This window comes from Platichthys flesus, chromosome 4 (genome assembly GCF_949316205.1).
Source record: "Platichthys flesus chromosome 4, fPlaFle2.1, whole genome shotgun sequence".
In the NCBI taxonomy this organism is placed as follows: domain Eukaryota; kingdom Metazoa; phylum Chordata; class Actinopteri; order Pleuronectiformes; family Pleuronectidae; genus Platichthys; species Platichthys flesus.
Window position 1 is genome coordinate 2,865,374 of NC_084948.1, and position 23,445 is coordinate 2,888,818.

Consider the following 23,445-nt stretch of genomic DNA (forward strand, 5'->3'; position numbering starts at 1 on the left):
ACAAAGTCCGGACCCGATTCTCCAGACATCTTTTGGAGATCATGCCTGAAAACTGCTTTACACATCAGTAAGAGTCCACGACAAGTTTTCACTTTCTGCGTTTTATTTAAGCAGCGTTCACTTGATGACGGTCCCTAAACGCAGATAGAAGTTGCAGAACAATAACGCTCAGGTGTGCGTGCGCGCTCCCGCCGCTAGGTGGACGCGCCTCCTGAGTGGTAGTACATTGGCACATCATCACCCGCAGTGTTGGCCCAGTTGTGGACACTGATCATACCGATTACATGAGAAACCGCGACAGGAAAGTCCCTTCAATCCTGTCCTTCCCTGAACGTTATTCCCGGAAGTTGTAGCAGTGTGGCGCTGTGTAAACATGGGGTAGCTCCGGCCGAGAGTTTGACAGGTATCACGAACCTGAACTACCGGGACACGCTCGACAGGCTGAAGTTCAGAGGGTCAATCCAACAGGAAGACAGAGAGGACGGGTGATTAACTTCGTGTGGTCCGGAGGAGACTCGTCCAGTTGGGCTGTGGTTTCTAGAGTCGCGTTTCCAATGGAAAGCTCCTCCGTGTTTAGTGTCCGTCTGTCCCTGAAGCAGAGATACTGTCTGCTGCTCTGCATCGCTGCGGGAGCCATCCTCACTTATCACAAGTTTACAAGGTAAGGCAGCTGACGGTGTTTGTATATTCGAGCCGTCAGTGTGGAGGTCTGTGTGAACCCCCACAGAAAGGTTCGCTCTCTGGACTTACTGTAGGTCTCCATGTGTTTCTGTGTTTGCTTGGTTGCTGTCTCCCGTCTGATTTATTGTGAAGATAGCTGAATGGGAACTTTCCCCAGGCTCACCGATTGGCTGGGGGTCGAGAACCGTGACCACATTAATGATCAATATGTTCGACATCACTTTGTTTGCTGTTCAGGTGCGTTTCACCCGCGAATCTCAAAGCACACCTGTTTGTCTCTGATCGGGATGAGATCGTGTTGGTGTTTCCACCAGGGCCGTTCACAGACTTTTGGGGGGCAGATTGTCACATGGGGAAAAAATGGCACTCCTGTAATTATTCATGTTTTTCATAAAAAATAGAGTTGCGTACAGTAGTGCATCATTTAATTGCACAATTATTTATTTTAGTCCTCATGGGATGCTTGATTCTTTGCTTGATACAGTAGTAACAGTTTCCTTGGCCTGTATTATGCCTTGTTCCATTATACTTCGGAGCGCGATATTACCAACCCCAACTTCCCCAGTTGGAAGTTGCAACTGGAACGCCCCCTCAATTTGAAATTTTGTCTCATAAGGTCGGAGAAGCCGCACAACCCCCAACAAAATCAAAGATGTCCGCTCAGTGTATCAACATTAGTGGAAGCTGTTGTTTGTTCTGTTTATTAGCACTTCTGTCTTTTAATGGTCGTACACATAGTGCTATCCAATCACTGTCTGGGGTGTGTTACTACATTGTTGGTATGTGTGACTGCTGTGTAATGTGTTTTTTGTAAAACTGTTTTTTTAACTATGGTTAGCTGGCTGAAGTAAATATTTTTCCTGTGCAGCTGGAAAGCCATCAACTCAGGTTTTTAGTGTGCGACTTCATTGTGAGGGAAGTCATGTGCAGAGCTTTTTCAATACAGTTAATGGTGCAGAGTGAAGTTAGAAATCTTTGTTGAAATGTTTTCATAATATTAAACTGAATTTGCTTTATTGCTGTTCTCGTGTGTGACTTGTATGTGAGTAAGAAGGATTTCCTGAATATGTTGCAAGTCTACTATTTCCGATGTCTTTTCAGCAACTGGCATAATCAGACCAAAGTCACAACAAATTCAGCTTGATATAAGGCATTGCAGCAACAGACAAAACATTGTGCTTTGACTATGAAGACTAATTGCTAAAGTGGAGGCGGTTCTATGAATGTTTTTGTCCTGATTGAGGTCAGCACCACATGGTTGTAGTCAAAGAAGAAATGTCAGACATAGACTTTAAGAGCCACTCCCCTCTGAGAGGAGGCTGTGGGGCATCAGGACCAAAACCTCGCCTCAAAAAAAACTTATTTTTCCCCGACTGCTGATGGCCTCATCAACAAGGCCTGGGGCACTATCACTGGACTACTTTGATGTCCCGGACAACATGCCTGTGACTGTGACATTTTGACACTTTAACTTCCCGTGGTAAATAACCGACCCACTCTACTTTGCACAATCCAGTCACTAGTGCGTTCTTACAACATATTGCACGTATTGCACAAAGCACAATCCCTCCCGACTATATGGTATTTTATATATTTTAATTTTATTGCCAGTTTGTTTTGTATTTGTACTTCCCCAATTACATCAGAGCAATTTCCTTGTTTCTGTTAACCTGCTTCGCAATAAATCCAATTCTGATTCTGATTGTGTAACTTGGCCCTAAGACTGACTGTTGGCACAATGACCCGCCCCTACTGACTGCTACAGAGCACTGGTCGCCTGTTTATTACATTTCTTATCAATATTGAGCATATCTCGTGTCTAATTCCCACAAACTTGGCACTGCACCTACTCGTCAATTTACAATAGATATGCCAAATGTGAAATGGATGGTTAGCAAGACTTGCGTTCCACATGCAGAATGACAGTTTGAGGAATTAGTAGGTAGATATGCGTAGTAGGCTATGTTCACTGTAAGGCAGGATATGAAAACTGACCTTTGCAAACACTATCATCACCTGGTAGACACCAACGAGGGCAAGTCAGGGAAACATACTTGAACCGCAGGGTTCTCAAATCACATGTGTAAACTGTTGTGGTTGTGACAAGTGAAGTCAAAGAGGGAGAGACAGGGGCTTGTGTGATGTCACAGAAGTCACACTTGCATTTAATGGAAAATGTATGCAATCATAGGCCATAGTAAAAAAATTGAGATATGGATTGAGAAGAAGAAAATAAAGTCTAAAATAAGCGTGCTTACTTAATTAGAGGTGTGGTCCATCTGTGCATGTGCCTGGTCTCAATGCAGATTTTTGTACAAACTGCAGGTATGTGCAGCAGAGGAGACCAACCTTACCCAGAAGGCCAACAGCATGCTCTTTGCAGAAGGCTCACACCTTCCACTGTTGCAAGGTTTATTCATTCAAACACTGTGAAAACACTTTGAGAGGATCACCCAGCATATCAGCCACCTTTTTCCAACATATATTCATTGTTTTTATTATAACAACGAGTCTGGCAGTGCTTTTTCATAACTGTGCCTGCCCTACCCTGTCCTCTACCCCTTTTTTTTCCCTCTCACCGAACCGGTTGAGTCAGATGGCTGCTCACATTGAATCTGGTTCTGTTTAAGGTTTTCTTCCCATTAAAAAGGAGTAGTCGAAAATGTCTCAATAATGTATGTTGTGATTCAGTACAATACAATTAAATTGTATAATTCCTGACTAGACTTGCCTCAAGGGGAAAATGTGTGTTTTAAATGTCTTTCCTCCATTCCCTTTAGTCAAGTTCTTCTTTTCGGGCTGTGAAATAAAATAAATTTCCCCTTTAGGAAACACCCTGTTGAAATCAAGAGAATGAGCAGGGGGGAGGGTCTGAGGGCCAACACGTCCCAGTTCACTCTGGAGGGAAAACCCTTCCGCATCTTGGGGGGCTCCATCCACTACTTCCGTGTCCCAAGGGCCTACTGGGAGGATAGACTGCTGAAGCTGAAGTCTTGTGGCCTCAACACCCTCACAACGTAGGCTCCCACTGCAAATGATCACTGGTTGAATGTACTGAGCATCAGAGTAGAGCTGGGTGACAAGGCATAAAACCTGTAGCATGTAAAATTAGATTCTAGCTCTGACATAGTCTGCGGCTCCTTTCACCATGTTTTTACAATACTCAAATGCAGGTTGTTTTCTGTGACATCTTGGAGAATCGATAACTTTGGTTGAAGATCAACTAAATTACCATGGAAGTTAATGATTAGAACAGTGCTTTTAACTAAGGTATACCTTGAAACCGGTAACCGTTTCATCCCTTTATATCAAGATATAATTTCACGCCAGTCAACAATGATAAAGTTTAAAAGCTGATACACCTGCATGAGGGTTGTGGTTTTAAACGCTTCCTTATGTGGAGAGAAGGACACTTGATAAACAAGTGAATATATATCTGAGGTAGATCAGCCATTTCTTAAACCTCCTCTCTGTGTTCACACAAAGCTTTAATATCGATATGCGTATAAGTATTTTTATATATTGCTATCGATGAAAATGATGTTGCAATATTGTTTTTGTTGCCCAGCCCTACCTCAGAGCACTACACTATGACTTTGCTTTTTGATTATGATTAGAGCACACAATACTCACAAGTCATATTATTATAAACTAAATGTAAGAAAACCTAAGGAAATTAGAATACTAAAACCACCAAAAATATAATATAACATTTAAGTTGTGTTGCCATTTTTCCAGATATGTGCCATGGAACCTCCATGAGCCGGAGCAAGGGGTGTTCAACTTTGAGGATCAGCTGGATTTGGAGTAAGGAACTATGGAGGGTAAAACATGCAGGGTTTATGTTGGAGGCCAGATCACCTCCAGCAGATGGCACTGTTGCACCGCAAAGAGCCTGAGCTGTCCACGGTCTTGAATAATTTGATACCACTGAGGATGTGTACCTTTACAACATGAATCTGATGAATAAGTTGTGCACAGTGATTGCTGATTTATTGACTATGATTGGCATCGGTCTATCGAATGTGTTTTATCACTGGCAGGTTTAGTGCAGTAATTAGACATTCTCTCAAACAAAGTGACAATGAAAACAAACAAGTATTTTAAACTGAATGATATTTGTCCTTTACTATGCTGAATTTTTAGAGTTGAAAAAGAGTATATGCCATAGCTTTTTATCTGCTTTACAGATGATAAATAGAGCCCTGATGAGACTATAGATCATTTTTCACATTTTGTCTCCTTCTCTCAGAGCCTTCCTCCGCCTCGCATCCAGCCTGGACCTCTGGGTGATTCTGCGCCCAGGGCCCTACATCTGTGCTGAGTGGGACTTAGGGGGACTACCCAGGTAAAAAACACAGAGCCATGATGCTGTGTTGCCTTTACAGATTATGTTAGGCCTGTTCCACAGCCACAGTCACATTGTGAAGCTTTATTTTAAAAGTGGTGCGCTGAGTTAATCTCGTAAACGGCTCGGAAATGAATTGATAGATCAGGTAATCTGTTAGCTGACGGTATCTTTGCTGCAGGTGAAATCTATTAAAGGACTCGAAATAATTCATGGCTACTTATGTGAATTATTTTGAGGTGTGCTGTCATCAATTGGCCAGTTTCAATACATCTGCTGCTTATTGGGCAAGGATTTTCTCTTTCTCTTTGTGAAAATGGAGTTTAACATATTCACGTACATTAGAAAACATATGTTTAAAGTATATATCATATTAATTTAACACCACTGTTAACCAGTTGAAAGTCATTGTTTTATTACACAGAAGCAAAATGAAATCTGACAATGAAAGAATACATTCCATTTCTATCTTTAAACTCAATAGTTTCGGACACGTGGGGGATTTGTTGAGGTGGAAAAAGACTGGAAGTGGGTATTTTCGGTGTAGTTTTGCCTTCAGGGAATGTGAGTTTTAGGTAATATTTATTTGATAATCATCAAAACAGCGCTTCGAGGGGAACGCAGCAAAGCATGACTCCCTTGCTACAGCAGTTCATGATAGTCATGCTAAGTGCGGTGTGTTTAACTTTTGATGCTTTTGAAGGAGTTCACAACCCTTTGAGGAACTTCCTCGATAAGTAGCATTTTTGGATGTTCCAATGGTTTTTGTTGTGATCTCTTTTCAGCTGGTTGTTACGGGATGAAAACATGAAACTGAGAACGACATACCGTGGATTCACCGACGCAGTCAACTCCTTCTTCGATCAAGTCATCGCCAAAGTCGTTCCACACCAGGTACTTTTCATTTTGGCACATTCAAAGTGAAAAACAAGTAGAATTGGAGCTGAAGCACATAATATAAATAATGTAGAATAAAGATATAAAATAAAACTATGAAAATATGTACAAAGCCATTTCAATTAGAGCCCCTTGAGTGTTTTTTTGTTTTTTCCACACAGTTTTAAAACTATTTTCATGACTGAATCCTCGCATTTTTTCATCTTAAATTGTTTCTCATTTGCAATAGTTTCCCACATAAAATATTGTGCAATTATTAGCTGTGATGGCAAAAAAAAAATGCACCGTACTGAGTCCAATTGTACAAATTGTTTCCTATCAACCTTATTTTCTTCTTATCAACTCCGCACATCATTGTACAAGCTCTGACTTTCATTTCACGGCTTTTAAAATGTCAACATCATTGAGGGCGGGTAGGAACGATCAAGAGCTGCTGCCAAGCCCTAATGTGTGTCCTCTATCTTCTGGTTAATTTAATGCACAGTTCTCCAAAGATGGCCCCATTATCGCAGTTCAAGTGGAGAATGAATACGGCTCCTATGCTAAGGATAAAGAATACATGCCATTCATCAAAGAGGTAAGGAACGGAAATGTAAATAATTTTAATTAGAACTGGGGGTTTTTGATAAGAGAAATAGACCTTGCCTCCATAATCTCCCTTCTCTCCAGGCATTATTGTCAAGGGGCATCACGGAGCTGCTGATGACCTCCGACAACAAGGAAGGACTAAAGCTTGGAGGAGTGAAAGGAGGTATTGTCAGATTGGCTATCAGACAAACAAGACAACAAACACAGACTTTCAATCTGGTGGTTGGAGTGTAGTTTTTCCACACACAACAACAGTTTCGAGCCAAGAATGACCCAGTGTCAGGCAGCTGCAGTTCAGATTCCTCACACAAAGGAGTCTGTGTACCATAGAACCAGGAAGTGTCTCTTTTTGAACACACTCCGTCATAAACAGAAACTGTAGCTTTGTCCCAATACAGGAGACGTGGCCAACACGGCCCAAGAAGGAGGAGGTCTTTTACGACTTTGCTGACCACGAAGGCCTAACTGGAAATGAGACTGGTCCACAGAATTGTTTTAATGATTTGTGTCACCTACTTGTCCTGCCCTTACCGCTGTTGCCTAGCAACAGAGCTGCAGTTAGACAAGAAAGTTTTAATGTCCCCTTATTCTATTTACATGTACTATTAGCTGTTTAGTTGAGTCTGATACTTAAAATCGTAAGCATCTGAGATGTTGTTCTCGTTGTTTGGTGGCTAAAAACAGGGATTTGCAATGAATGGTGGGATAGGTTTGCCTGAGAGGGATCCATCCATTGGAGCCGTCTTTGATAGGGGATGAAAGGACGTGTTTGTCACTTTCTTTTGAGGATGCCATTAAAATGGGACAGTTTAGTCGTGTCGCCGTGGTGCAATCGGTTGTCAAATGCACCCTCCGAAGAATGTGTAAAAATTTGGACATAGATATTTGGATTAATGCATACAAATTAATTACCTTTGTTTAGGCACAACCACAATTGCCCTATAATACAATTTAAGGTTTTCTGTGTAATATTGATGCAAACACTGATGTCTCACATGATTCACAGTGCAGACTCCACCAGGGCTTTATTCTCGTTATATCAAGTAAACTGTCCTCTTGGGATTCAAATAATGTATGTGTGTCTGAAATAATTTACAAAAGCTTACATTACATTTGTGAATAAAGACACCACAGCTGTGATATGGAACTCGTATAGACGAATGGGTTTGAATGATTTATTTAAAAAATAATCAAAAAACCTTTTAAAGAAATTAATTTTTTTGGATTATATCTGACATGGTTATAATGTTTAACTATTTTTGTCTACAGTTCTTGAAACCATCAATTTTCAGAAACTGAACCTGAATGACATTAAGTATTTGGAAGAAATACAGGTAAGTTTTATTTGTGTCATATGTTACATGATTTTTATTTAAAAGTTTTATTTGTCCTGTGCAAGTTAACACATGGTCAACAGCACAATGAAATCTTGGATGAGAAGAAACAAGTCAGCTCAGCCGTGCACTTAGTGCAATGATTTAATAAAATAAAAGCAAAGTAGAAAGAGCTCAAACAAAAAAAAGGGAAATACAAAACTTAGAACAATACACTAAAATACATTCAAAGAAGCAGTGCAACATTCAAGGATGCAAATGTAGTGACAACTTTGAACTGTATGAAATATGTATGGATGAGTTATTGGACATTTTCCAGAGGTGGCTGAGAAAAAAAGTGCAAACGGGCAGATAAACAGATATGCAGAGGGTTGTTGGTCATGAATTCACTATGACTTAAGAAACCTGACTGCCATGTGATAAAACTGAAGCCCTGCTCCTACAGTATATCGTCTGCATGCTGTGGGCCTTCCACAGACACAGCTGGTGGTAGTCCTGGATTAGGACCAGTGTTTCCAGTGATGTGTGGTTTTGTGTATCAGTCATTACGAGTTGTATGAACTAATCAAACTACACTGGATAAACACATCATTATAAACCCTTGCTCTTTTCAATACAAAGTCTCTCAATATACAGTATACTGAAAAATATATTTGTGCCTGTGCAATAATGCAGCCACACAAAAAAACTTTTGTAACGCCAATTCATTTCTTCATCCCCTTGTAGCCCCAGAGGCCTAAAATGGTGATGGAGTACTGGTCGGGGTGGTTCGATCTTTGGGGGAACCTTCATCACGTGTTTACAGCTGAGGGTAAGACTCTGTGAAAGATTCCTGATAAGAGTAAAATAGGTGTTCACATGAGGGTAGGGCGGAATATATATCAATGGATTATTTGTTTTTGCCCTTTATTTCTGTCTTGATAATACAGGCCAATTTGAGACAGGTTTTGTGCATGGAGACAATACAGTATTTCTCAAGGTAGAACAGACTTGAGGGCAAGACAGAGCTCTCGAGCCTCAGGGTGAAAAAGGCTTAAGACGTGTGTTTTTTTGAGCTGAGAATAAAATAGTCTTTGCCTGGGAAAAGCTGGATAAGGACAAAAAATAGATTCTTCATGCTGAGTCGAAAACAATCGCTCTAACACTATGTTTCCTACATGGTCGTTTCCTCCTTGTTTTTGTGGCTTTGTCAGAAATTTATATACTTTCATGGGTGGTAGGTTCAGAGCCAAGTTTCACAAAGCAGAGCGTGTGTGTCCCTTCCCTTTTACTTTGTCTGTTGGCCAAATTTGAAGTTCAAAAGCCACGTTTTTCAAACACTTCCTTGTACTGGATTGTTCAAAGATGCTCTCCGACGATTCTCACTGACTGTACTGAACTCAGGTGTGAAGTGGTGTGTTTTATAGGAGTCGCATTCATCTCATGCTCCTTCTGCTACAGCTACACACACACAGATACAAACTATGATTGTCTTGCCCTTGGCTGCATTAAATGACATTTCCGTTGTGAGCTTTCCCATTAGTTACCTGTACTCATGCTACACAGGCTGCATGTGTACCTGCTCTAGAGCATTAGACATGACAAAATACATTACAGATAAGCCAGTGGAGTTTTGTTGACGTGGAGGTTATACAACAAAATGCATAGTGGGTAGTCCTGAGGGCTACAAATGTGTTAAACGCATTTTCCTGACACCAACATTGTTACATCATTGCCCGCTAGCAGTCTTGTTCTTCACAGTTTTGTTAGGGAACCGCTACATTTCTTGGCTCCATGTTGCCCCAAATGTTGATCAGTGCAGTAGTGTGAAACCATTGGCAGGATTGCATATAAAAAAATGCACGCTAAGTAAATAAACAAAGTAATAAAATTCACATTAGGAGTCCTGCATTTCAAAATCTTACTCATGTAAAAAATAAATGTATTTTATGCAAAAAGGGTTTTGTACAAAAAGTACTATTTGTCATGTACCTTAATGATATTCTATTATTGTATTATTAATGATACAATCAATATGTAACATATTAGTATTGTAACTTGTCAATGTGGTGGAGCATGTTTCAACCACTTTATGTGTTGTCTCCAAAGACAATTCTGGCCATAATTGAATCCATCCAGCATCACATTTTTTATTAAAATGAAGAACACAAAGAGCTGATCATATTTAAAAAAACCAGAACTACAACGTGTGTCGTCCCTCTAGAATTAGGAAAACTAGAATTTGATCTCAGAAAATACTTGAAACGGGATGAATGACATCAAGAATATGCTGTAATGTTCTCGTCACCTTATTAAGAAAATTGAGGTTTAAAACTCAACTTACTCAATCATAAACTATACTAATTTAATGAGATTTAATTTAAAAGTTGACTAAAGAGACTTTTTAATAATCTTAAATATTACAGTAACTAGTAACTACAGCTGTTAAATAAATGTAGAGGAATGGAAGTATAAATTACCATAAACTGCAAGTACTCAAGTAAAGTATGTGCAATGTACCTTTTTTAAAAAGGTTCCATCAATGTTCATGAGGCATCTTTGTGCTATATGCTCACAAAACAGGGATCTACTATTAAAGGGGACATATTATGCCCATTTCACCACAGTTGATATGGTTCCTTGAGGGCTTAATGAAATGTCTGTAAAAAATGTTGGTAAAAATACCACAAGGTTCATATAAAACAGCACCTTTTTACTCTGTCTAAAACAGACCTCCTCAGATCGACCTGTTTTGAGGGCCCCGCCCCCCTCTCACCCCGCCACCCATCTTACCCCACCCCCTTTCACCCCTCTGATCCCTCCATCCTCACATGGAGGTGTAGAACATAACGTTTTTACCTCCATTAATTAGCCTGTGTGTTTGAATGTGTTCTCACTACAGAATGCATTCAACATCTATAGGGCAGATTATGGGCCTTTATGTTTAAGAGGAATAGAGCAGTAAGTTTTGTTTTTTTTATGCATGAGATATCAGTCATTTCTGCAATAAAATTATGACTTAGGAATAAAATACATAAATTACTCTTCCCTCTGTATTACTTTGCTAACTGCTCATCTTACACGTGTCAATTGTTGACATGTTACATATCAAACACTAAAAGCACACAACTGTTTCTAAATACTTTTATTGTCAGAAAGATTGCTAGAAAGAATGCCAGAGCTTTTTAAAAATAGTTATTAAATGTACTGGCTGGGACAGAGGTAATAACTACAAAATATACTAAGTATAGTACAAACATTGATTACAAAAATACACTTTGTGCCATCAGTAGCCATACTACTGTAAACAAAGGAACACTTTATATTTGTGTGTCTCCTTTTATTATCTAAATACAATGTAAACGTTACAGGTATTTGGCGTACAGAAGCTTTGTGAGCTGGTGTTGAGGCTATCTGGGCTGGAGAATCAGGGTGGTCCTGCCCTCCTGCTCGGTGCTCCAGATACGCAGAGTGTTCCCTGATGCACACATAGCTGGCTATAACTTCCTGCTTGTCAGGTTTCTCATACTTGGCAGAGAGATCCTCAGGTTTTGAAATCTTCAGCCCCTCATTCACATATGGGGCCGGGTCCTGAAAAAACTCGTGAAAGATGAGGTCCAACAGGTTATCCTAGTAATCTGTAATACAAATTGGGAAAAAAGTTGGACATTTTGCACTTTTTGTATTTATTATTTTCTTTTTATAATTATTTTGTAATTATTTTATTCTATTTATCGTGAAGACGATAAATAAATGGTCTTTAAATCGTGAAGACCATTTAAAGACAGCAGTTAATTGATATGTTATTTATGTTTCAAATGCTGTTTGTACATTGTTTGGATTTTAATTAGAGCCTGTGAGAATCACGGAAGGTTGCATCTGCTTTCACCGGCTTTGCTGTGCACTCGCCCTTCTTATATATTACATCTGTCCTCCGCCGACACACCTCAAACAGCTCCAGGGGGCATTTCATAGAGAATTAGCCTGATGTTGTCATACTCACAATTCTAGTCAGAATTTGAGTCTGATACCGCTCCATTGGGCTGTGATTATGGGGCATGTTTCAACCGAACAGGAAATAAAATTCCTCTTCGCTCAATTGGATAGACCTACAACCAATCAGAGCAACGTAGTATGTGACGTATATAAAGCGACGCATTTTTGTTGTCAACAGAACTCAGCTGCACGCACGCTGGGAGATGTAGAAGAAGATCAGTAAAAACGATTTTTGCCGTGGTTTTAAAAATAATTTAAGGATACATGGAGAGCTTACCAACACGATCAGCATTTTTGGGAGAAACAGTTAATGTAACAGTCCCCCCCCGAACATGACGCAGAGTTTCTCTACTGATGTCACACGGCTCTTTATTGTTCACTTCATCATAGCCGTAACTACACCATAAAACTGGAATAACATTAAGTATACAATATTTTAATTCATAAAACCAAACACAAACGTTAAAATACAATAAACAAACCAATCACCACGAGACAAGTCTGATGCGTTAACGTGACATAGCGACTCCTGTTCCGCGCTACCTGCAGCAAAGTAAATGGGACCAGCTTCCTTACCTCGTTCCGCTGGCGAGGGGTGTTAAACTATAGTTTTTGACAAATGCCGCACAGCCCGCGTCCGGTCGTAGTTCATGCTCCTATCCTTGTGCCGGCGCTGTACGGCAGGTGTCTTATTGCACTGGTCCGCAAGCGAGGGATCTGGTGCGTCTATTAACATGGTCCGCTCCTTAAACTGCAGGTATTTATGCGCGGGGAGTCGCTACGTGTAAAACTAAATAAGCCCAACACAAAATAACAGAATAAAACAGTTCTGTCAGACAACTCACGTTTGATCATGTAATATATTTATTACAACAGATTTAGTGTTTGGCGTCTAGGCTCCAACTTAATCACTCCCCCATATGATTGCACAGGAATGATGGGAGTGATGAGCAAATACTTGTAACCCCCCAAAACTGCACATAGTCGGAGCCTGACGTACGGATCGGTATTTGCTATGTGTGCGCCATTCACAGCCGCGGTGTGGCCATTCTCCGTAGGGGCATTAGCCTGCAGGAGAATATGCTAACTAGTGAACCTGTTATGTGAGCCATTCACCGCCGCGGTGCGGCCATTCTCCCTAGGCGCATTGCCTGCAGGAGAATATGCTACCTAGTGAACTGTTATGTGTGCCATTTACCGCCGCGGTGTGGTCATTCGCTGTAGCCAAATTGTCTGCGGGGGAATATACTACCTGGTGAGGTTCCCTATACAGGAATATAGTGAACTTGGCACATGGCAACATATGCAACGAATTTCACCTTTAAGCCCAGCAAACCACCTGAAATGCAATAAAATAATCAGTCTGCAAAGCACATACAAATTATTCACTCACATGTTTTGTTTGTATCGCCAATATTCAAAACATGATTCGTTTCATCGGGCTTAACAAATGCGACATCCTGTCCTTCACCCTCGACAAGAGTAAGGAAAAACTACCAAAAACCCCCCATAAACAGGGGAAAATGTAGAAACCTCAGAGAGAGCCACATGTGAGGGATCCCTCTCCCAGGATGGACAGGAACAGATGTATGCCACGGCAAGGGTGCAATGAATCCCTTGGCATCGTTCGCATTGTATCGTCACCATTTGAGCGGATGAAGGCGCGCCGAAACATGCCTGTGACTACCCCGGACGCGGAGACGTGATGCAGATGATGTTTGAGAGTCAATATTCCTTCTTGTGGTGTCCAACATAGCATGAGTAGCATAGATGATGGAGTGTTCAATCAATCAATCAAATTTTATCTGTATAGCCCATATTCACAAATTACAATTCATCTCATAGGGCTTTAACAGGGTGTGACATCCTCTGTCCTTGAACCTCAGCAAGAGTAAGGAAAAACTACAAAAAAAACCTTTTAACAGGGTAAAAATATGTAGAAACCTCAGAAAGAGCCACATGTGAGGGATCCCTCTCCCAGGACGGACAGAAGTGCAATAGATGCCACGTGCAGGACAACATCATCAATAATTAAAGTCTCTAGCAGCATTGATGAGGGTAGACATCCCGAAGGACAACCCCAACATGACATGCCAAGCAGTCCCGCTGCAAGCACAGTCCATGCTCAGCAACCATCTAGACCACGATCCACCATCCAGACCAGAGTGGAGTGTTGCAGTCATAGCCGTGCAACATCTTAGTGAGTGCGGGGACAGCATCCAGGTGTTAGGCCTCAGCTCTGGCAGGGATGGCGAAGTTTTGAGGAGATCTCGTCATGCATTTTCGACCATTGTTGGTAGGCAAGGGTGTCGTCAGATGGGTTGAAGAGGGATGCAAGCGTTTGATCATAGAGGAGAAAGAACAGAAAGCAGTATTATTCTTAGCAATGATAATTCAGAAGTCTCAACAAGATCTATCAGACTTGTTGTGAACATGTGTTCTTCTAAGACTAGAGAGGATAAGGTCATGTAGAGGATTAAATAAGCGTCCTTGTCAGATTTCCTATTAGACTGCTTCCGTTATCGTATACTCTGACTCACCTTGACAACAATTCAGTAATAAGGAAATATAAAGCCAAGGTAAATGTTAGGTAAGACTGTCATCATTGAGGATTCATAGCTTTTCTATTGTAGCAGCATTGACACATGATAAGGTTATTGGTTCTTGATCTATTCACTGCTCTGTAGGAATTGGGTATGGTTGGACAGATGGGATTTCCCTCTGCTTAAATAGGCCGCCTAATGCGGTGGATGAGTGCTGTGGCTGATTGTGGCAAGTGAAGTATGTCACCTGATATATGTCAAATGATTTATGTCACCTGATGTATGGCACATGACTGAAGCAGCGCAGCTCGAGTTGCCTGCCAGAACTAGCTCGCTGGCTTCACTCCATTTCAGTCAGACAACTCACGTTTGATTATTTATCTTATTTATTACGATATTTATTATTCACAGTAGAACATGTTTGTGTTTGGCGTCTAGGCTCCAACTTAATCACTCCCCCTATGCTAACACAGGAATGATGGGGGTGATGAGCTAATACTGTAACCCCTAAACACTGCACAGATTTGGAGCCTGACGGATGAATCGGTATCTGTTATGTGTGCGCCATTCAACGCCGCGGTGTGGCCATTCTCCATAGGCGCATGCCTGCTGGAGAATATGCTACCTAGTGAGCCTGTTATGTGTTCCACGCCACTGCGGTGTGGCTATTCTCCATAGGCGCATGCCTGCTGGAGAATATGCTACCTAGTGAGCCTGTTATGTGTTCCACGCCACTGCGGTGTGGCTAATCTCCATAGGCGCATGCCTGCTGGAGAATATGCTACCTAGTGAGCCTGTTATGTGTGCCATGCCACTGCGGTGTAGCTATTCTCCATAGGTGCATGCCTGCAGGAGAATATGCTACCTGTGAAACTGTGATGCGCACCATGCATCCCCGTGGTGTGGTCATTCGCTGTAGGCACATTGTCGCGGAAGACTATATACTGCCTGGTGAGGTTCCCCCCAACTGCCCTGGCTGTAGGAGAATATATTGTGAACTTGGCACATGGCAACCTATACCCCAGAATTTAACACTCTAAGTCCAGCAAACCACCTGAAATGCAACTATTTATTTTTTCCCTCTGCTTCAACTTCTACAGACCTCAGAGTGACAATGGGAGCCACAACAACTAGGGCTGCACAATTAATCGAATTGCATGATCGTCAGCGATATTGACATTTAAAATGCGTGCTTTGCTACATATCCAATCAAGCGCTTTTTCGACTAACATTCGCTAACCACCAGAGGGAGAACAAGATGGGAGTTCTCATGCATGCACCCTGCAGCGGTGGCCAGAACAAACGTTTTGCCTGCAGCCAGTTCCGGTATTTCTTAGAAGAGTAGAGACAGAGAGTAGCCAGTCACGGTGTCGTGTGAAAGGTAAATCAATTATCAGGAGCAGAAGGCGAGGAGCTAGTCCTTCGAAAAGGATCATCATCTGTTGTTTGGTAGTTTTGGAATTTAGGGCAAGTGATGATAACCAAGAACAAATCATGCCAGAGTGCGTTTGGAGTTGTGTTTGCGCCGTATAGCAATACAACTACCTTGTTTATCCACCTGAAAAAAACAACCCACAAACCATAGTACAACAAGTGCATCATGGCCAAAGCTAACATTACCTCCCTGAATCTCCGTCCATGTCCAACGTCAACAGAGAAAACCATAAACGACCATGCATGGTGCATTTTTTCCCATAAGAACCGACAGGAGAGTCGATTGCCCAGGGCCTAATGAAAGATGTGTACATTAGCTGGAATGTAGCACAACATGGAAGTGAAAGCAGTGTCCTTGTGCATTTAAACATAAAAACGCTATAAAAAATATATTGTTCCTAAAATGTATGAATAATCATGATATTAATATTGATCTAAATAATCGTAATTATGATTTTGGCCATAATCATGCATGCCTTACGACAACGCTGCGCACAGAAGTGTTGTGGTGTCTTGACACAACAGTAAACCACCACTCTCTCACATCCAATAAAAGATGTTTTTCAAAGAAGGTTTTCCCGAGTCGGACATCGCCAAGACGTTCATCTGCGGAAAGGAAAACCCGGGTACTGCTCAGTGTGTCTATGAACTGTTTCTCACACCACAAGTCGATTATGACCACCAACAGTAGATTCTGACATATTTACTTCCTCAAAGTGCACCAGATTGTAGTCGACAATCCGAAGACAAAATAGTTGCCCGCAAATTTAATATTCGATCATTCGTTAGTTACCTCATAGCGCGTGTTATTCGTGCAGCTGTAATAAACTTTGTTTTACCGGAGGTGCTGATGGAAGTAGCTGAGGAGTGAGCCATCTCGCTCCCTTCCTATCCCTGAAACTCGGGCATGTGCAATGCGACAAATATAGCACATGGCACGTCCGTTGCGAAATCATCGCATGCCAGAAGTCATAAGAAAGTCATATATACAAGTGATTTACAATTATTGCATTCAACATCTATGAGGGCCCATTTGAGGGTTCAGTCTCTTGCACAAGTTTGAACCCCAACCTTTGGTTGGAGGAAGACCACTCTACCCACATATATATTATATTATATAATTGAATGTTTCCGAAATAACAAAACATATTACCTGCTAGCATTTGATTCCTTTGGGAAAGGTACTGTTGTCAGGAGACAGGAGCTTCAAACCCATGGCTGGAGATTGGACTACAACTCCCATAATCCTGCTGGAGTGACGTACCAGGAAGTACTATAGCACGAGCCCGGTACCGTAGTTCTGTTTACATCACGTGCAGGGAAGATGGCGTGTGATTCGAGACTGAATTGTTTCATTCATAACGTTCAGTGCAGACTTCATTCAGCAGAGGAGACAGGATGAATTAAACGCTTCGGGTGCGCAGCTCCTCCAGGATGTGGTGCGGGCTGAGAGGCCCGCGGGAGTCGTGGCGCAGACGCTTGACGTCCGATTCACACGTAGTGAATCTTGAAGGACCGAGCCGAAATTTCGGAAATAAAGCAAACTTTTTCGGAGGAGGAATCACTTGGATTGAGAGAGACAACGACCCACGGAGGAACAACGGTCACTTGGTCAACGGTTGAAACGCTGAAGCAACAGGTAGCAATACTGCAGCAGCAGTGCGAGCAAGAGGGGTTGATGGGAAATGTCTCTGGTTAAATATACCACCTGATAAGGTGGCAGTGTATTATAGATGGTTGTGGAGATTGAGGTATGTCACATGATGTATGTCACATGATGTATGTCACATGATGTATGTCACGTGAATGGCGCAGCGCAGCTCGAGTTGCCTGCCAGAACTAGCTCGCAGGCGTCGCCATATTATGCATAAAGTGGCAGGTGTAGCAGTCAGTTACAGTAAAGGTGAATGCACGCACGTACAAGTTCTCCGTTTAGGATTACAGCTCCACAACACATCAAACAAATTGTATCGCATTTGTCGGTCATGTAAGAACTTAATAACACGGTTGGAACGCCACATTCCCGTGTCCCATCTTCTTCGCGACCATCGGGGCCAGCTGTTAGATTAAACTTCTGAATTCTGTAGGAAGGATGGCAAAAACATCTTTTCGGTCTACAAATGCCTTGATCGCGTTTCTCTGTTCCTCTTTCAAAATTAATGCGCTGTCGATGTCTCCTAAAACAGACTCAATGGCAGCATCTAAACATCTAAGCGCTCCAGGCTAATAGACAATATATGTGGGTGTCTTATGAACAGGGTTGGAAGATTCCATTCTATTAGAAAGACAAAGATTTCACCAAAAAGGCTGCAACAGCTAAAAAAGTGTAGGATGGTAATCCATTTGATTATTTAAATGTGTAGGTTAAATATTGAGTCACTCATGTCACATCTGCTGACTCAGTCAAGACTGTGATCGAGTCATCAGGATCATAGGTAGCATCCTGTGGCTCTCCAAAGTCCATACTTGAACAACTTGGGTTGTCCTCTCCCTCCTCAAAGCGAGGCCTCTTACATCTGAGGTCCCAACACCGACATCAGTGCAGCACAGTTTTCTGTGTGCCTATGATAAAACAACAAATGAGATGCTGTTACAACTTTAACACGAAGACACAATCAATGACATAACGAAGTAACTGAGGGTAAACAAACCTGTACTTTTTGTAGTGAGGTCGCATTGTTTTCATAGAAAGCTGCGTGCCATGTGTGCGCATCTTTGGTGGGCCCGTCTGGCATGCTACGTGATGTACCCGAGCACCGTGAACAGATGTGCTTGCCTGAACACCAAAAGCAGCAATGGTATTCATGTTTGTACTACTGTCATGCATACAAGGATACATTTCCCCCAACTAGGGCTGGTAATGAATAATCATTCTAGTCCCGCAAATTATGTTTCAAATATGTTTTTTGGGAAACCAATCACATAGCAGAGAAATTAACAGTCAGCAGTTATGTTTCCTTTGTTTTTACAGAAGGTGAAAAAGTAGTCCCTGACAAAAAAAGACTAATGACAAAAAAGAATAGCAAGTGAACAAGCAATGCCCTGCATCAACAAAACAGATGGAACTAAAAGGACAAGACAAAAAAAAAAGACAAAAGACAACAGTGTATACCCTCCCATCACCCCCCCCCCCCCCCAAGGAGTGCATCCAACTAGGGACTCAATCAGATTCTCTTTCGAGATGAGAGACCAAAGGTTGCCAGATTTTATCAAAATCCCTCAACTTGTCTTTCAGAATAAATCGAATTCTCTCCAAATGCAAGGTGTCTGTCAAATCAGTCAACCAATGTTTAAATGTTTCTCACACAAAGGAGAGACTTCAGTGTCGGACGTTTATAGAACATTCATGGATGTGCTCCAAACTCTCCTCCCACACATTGGGAGGTATCAGGGCTCCGAACTCTCTTTCCCGCTCCTCTTTTATCCTGTCCATCTTAGGAAGGCACAAGTTTTGTAGTATCTCATAAAGTTGCGAGACTATGTAGCGTGGATTGGCTAACAGATTAGATAAACTCTCTGTCTTGTCGGGGTTTACCTTCTCAAAATTAGGGAGGTGTGTTCTGACATAATTCCTAATCTGAAGATATCTGAAAAACTGATTCCTCGGTAAATTAAACCTTTCTTGGAGTTGCTGGAAGGAGGTAAAAGTCCCCTCTATGTATAGATTACCAACAATACAAATCCCCAATCGTTTCCAGGTGGAAAAGGCCTCATCCAGAGCTGAGGGAGTGAAAGAGGGGTTTGCAGTTATAGGCAGCAGGAATGAAGTTTGCCTTAAGTTTGAAATGATTCCTCAGTTGTTTTCAAATCTTAATTAAAGCATAAATTACAGGGTTATGTTTAAAACAAGATCTGTTGACTGGAACGGGAGACAGTACAACCGCTCTAATAGAATAAGGTAGACAGTCTTCCCGTTCCATCTCTAGCCCATCATAGGGTATTGGGTTGTCATCTAACCAATATACCATAGAGCGTATCCCAGTGGCCCAGTAATATAAAATAAAATTAGGTAGTGCCAGCCCCCCATTAGTTTTGTTTTTACAAAGATGATCCTTCTTTATTCTATGAGACTTGTAATTTCAATCAAAGGGGAGAATGATTGAGTCCAATTTAATGAAAAAAGATTTGGCAAGGTAAATAGGTAGATTTTGAAAAAGATAAAGTAGCTGAGGGAGAAAAAAATCATCTTAATAGCATTCACTCTGCCCAGCAGAGAAATGGGGAGTGTTTTCCAAAATTGTGTATTGTTTTTTAACTTATTTAACAGGTTGGGGAAATTGGCCTTCCAAAGATCATTATACTTCTTGGTAATTACTATTCCCAAATAGGTTAAACCAGGGGTGCTCAATACGTCGATCGCGATCTACCAGTCGATCCCAAAGGTATTATTGGTAGATCGCGTGACATTAAAAAAATTGACGTCAACCTATCATCCATCCCGTCTTTTGATTGATATACAGGGCAGCCAGTCAGATGACATCTGAATTTTGTCTGACACTTAGGTCACTGCGCATGAGCAAACAACTGCGCTAAGTGCTAACTAACTAGCAAGCTTGTCAGCGAGTTACGGCCAGTTTTCAGCCTTTGGTTTTTTCAATACGGAATGGGAGGAGGACTTTTTTTTCACGATGACATTTTCCAAGTGCGTTTGCCTCATCTGCCAGTCTACCATAGCAATACCAAAGAAGGGGAATGTGGAGCGGCATTTTCGGACTGTTCATGGAAAATACGACACCGACTTCCCGCCGAAAAGCGAGCTGAGAAAGAGAAAAGTGAAGGAACTGAAATCCCAGTTGTCCGGACAGCAGTCATTTTTCACGCAACAAACTTCAAAAGCGAAAGCCGCCACCGAAGCATCGTTCCGGGTGAGTCACATCATTGTCAATAACAAGAAGTCCTTCCAAGACGTAGAGATGGTAAAAGAGGCATTCGTTGAAGCAGCTGACTCATTGTTCCGAGACTTTAAAAATAAGGCAGAAATATTATCTTCGATCAAAGCTCTCCAGCTGTCAAGAAGCACAGTTACACGGCGCTGTGAAGCCATGGCTGAGGATTTAACCCAGCAACTTTGGAAGGACATTGGAGATTGTGAGTGTTTCTCACTGCAGTTGGACGAATCAACGGACGTGAGTGACACAGCCCAGATGTGCATTTTCATTCGTATGGTGTTTAGTGATATCACTACAAAAGAAGAGCTATTAACAGTACTGCCCATGAAAGAACAGACGCGAGGAGAGGACATATTTCAGTCGTTTAAAAACTTTATCGCGAAAACTCAGCTCCCAGTGTACAAATTGATGTCTATCACCACGGATGGAGCACCCGCAATGGTTGGCCGCTTGAATGGATTTATTGCAAAGTGCAGGCAGGACGATGCTTTCCCGGACTTCCTAAATTACCATTGCATAATCCACCAACAAGCGTTATGCGCTAAAATGCTCAACATGAAAGAGATCATGGATGTTGCAACGAAGATCGCCTGTTCTATTCGCGCCAGATCTCTTCAAAGAAGGCTATTCCGTGCACATCTGGAGAATGCTGACTGCGACCACTCTGAGTTGTTGCTACACACTGACGTGAGATGGCTTAGTCGAGGGAAATTCCTGCAAAGATTTCGAGAGCTCTGTCCGGAGATTAAGGAGTTTTTCCGTGTAGCTGGACATGCAGAATACACGCAACTAAATGACGGTCAGTGGCTGTTAAACTTGGCATTTTTAACCGATCTGACCAACATGTTGAATGACCTTAATCTACAGCTGCAAGGAAAAGACAAAACAGTGATCAATATGATCAGCTCGGTTAATGCTTTCAAACGAAAGATGCAACATCTCTCCTCAAAGCTGCAGCGCCATGATTTGGCAAACTTCCAGAACCTGGCGTCAGAGCTGGAGATGCAAAGGAAGGCCTGTGTGCAACTTGACACTGCACGCTACACAGAGCAGATTGAAAAATGTCTGTCAGAGTTTGACAAACGCTTTCAAGACTTTTCTTTGCTCGAGCCAGTCGCTACATTCATGTGCTATCCTTTTCGGGAAGATGCTGAGGTTGATTCACTCGCATCAAAAATTGCAACACTGTTTCACCTGAACTCTTCTGTAGTGGAAGATGAGATTTTGACACTACAAGCTGACATTGAGCTGAAGTCCAGAGCTCATGGACAGTTCTGGAACTTACTCACAGAGGTAAAGTACCCCAACATGAGGAAATGTGCTACCTCCTTGACAGCATTATTCGGCTCCACTTATTTATGTGAGTCAGCCTTTTCCCACATGAAGATCATCAAGTCCAAGTACCGTTCCACCATGACTGATGAACATTTGGAAGTGTGGTTGAGGCTGGCTGTCAGCAGTTACCGTCCGGACTATGCATCCCTGGCTGATTCAATTCAGTGCAAGTCATCAGAGTAAACTCGGGTAATGACAAAAAATGTACATAGTTAATTGTGTTGTGTTGTGCAATATTGGCTCATGCGATATAAAGAATCCTCAATATATTTATAAATAAATATATGTTTTGCATTTTTTGTAGTCGGTAGATCATTTTGACTTGATCATTTTATAAGTAGCTCTCATGCTGAAAAAGTGTGAGCACCCCTGGGTTAAACTGTCCGATGCTATTCTGAGAGGAAACTGTTTGAGCCAATCTTGATCTGTAATTTGTACTGGTAGTAGCTCGCTTTTGCCCCAGTTAATCTTGTACCCCGAGAAACTACCAAACAGTTGAAAAGTTTTCAAAATTGAAGGAATTGTAATCCTAGGCTGCATGGCAAATAACAAAATATCGTCCGCATACAATGATATTTTATTCTTGGTATATTCTGTATTGTAACCATGTATATCTGGATGCGAACGAATGGTCTCAGCCAGCAGTTCTATGGCTAATGCGAACAGTAGAGGGCTAAGTGGGCAGCCCTGCCTCGTGCCCCTACCCAACGGAAAGGGTCAGAAAGAGTTCTATTAGTAAGTATTCTGGCTCTGGGGCTATTGTATAAGAGCTTAGTCCAGGACACAAATTTATCACCACCATTGAACTTCTGCAAGACCGAGAATAAGTAAGCCCATTCGACCCGATCAAATGCTTTTTCGGCATCTAAACTGAGGATAATAAGGTCCTTTTGGGAAAGTCTTGGAGAGTGCATGATATTTAAAAGACGTCTAAAGTTATGAAAGGAATTTCTTTGCGGGATAAACCCAGTTTGGTCTGGGTGAATCAGCTTGCACATAAATACATTAAGTCTTCTGGCCAATGTCTTGGCTAGAATTTTTTGATCCGAATTTAATAACGAGATTGGCCTGTAAGAACCCACTTCTTCCAAATCTTTCCCTTTTTTGGGAAGGAGGGTAATAGTGGCTTCGGTCAGTGTGTGGGGCAATATGCCATCCTCGTACGATTGGATGTACATTTTACGCAGGTAAGGAGCCAATAATCCCCCAAACCTCTTGTAAATCTCATTGCTGAGTCCATCAGGGCCGGGACTTTTGCCGTTTTTTATTGAACCAATGGTCGCTAGTAGCTCTTTACATGTGATGTCTGCCCCCAAGGTATCGCGGTCCGCTTGACTCAGTGAAGGGAGATCACATTTATCTAGAAATTTCTGCATTGTTTCTCCCACAGAATTAACCTCAGAAGTGTATAGAGTTTGATA

General features: G+C 41.8%; 1 protein-coding gene across 1 annotated transcript in view; it reads left to right on the forward strand.

Annotated features, from left to right (window-relative positions):
- Positions 1 to 206: 206 nt before the first annotated feature.
- LOC133951646 (beta-galactosidase-1-like protein 2) overlaps positions 207 to 23,445 on the forward strand; it is a 39,884-nt gene continuing 16,645 nt past the window's right edge. Inside the window, exons 1-9 of the mRNA XM_062385708.1 lie at positions 207 to 661; positions 3,510 to 3,698; positions 4,420 to 4,488; positions 4,934 to 5,029; positions 5,815 to 5,923; positions 6,411 to 6,503; positions 6,596 to 6,677; positions 7,784 to 7,848; positions 8,575 to 8,659. Of these exons, the coding sequence (XP_062241692.1) occupies positions 555 to 661; positions 3,510 to 3,698; positions 4,420 to 4,488; positions 4,934 to 5,029; positions 5,815 to 5,923; positions 6,411 to 6,503; positions 6,596 to 6,677; positions 7,784 to 7,848; positions 8,575 to 8,659 (895 nt within the window). The 5' untranslated portion in view covers positions 207 to 554. The remainder of the gene's footprint in view (positions 662 to 3,509; positions 3,699 to 4,419; positions 4,489 to 4,933; positions 5,030 to 5,814; positions 5,924 to 6,410; positions 6,504 to 6,595; positions 6,678 to 7,783; positions 7,849 to 8,574; positions 8,660 to 23,445) is intronic.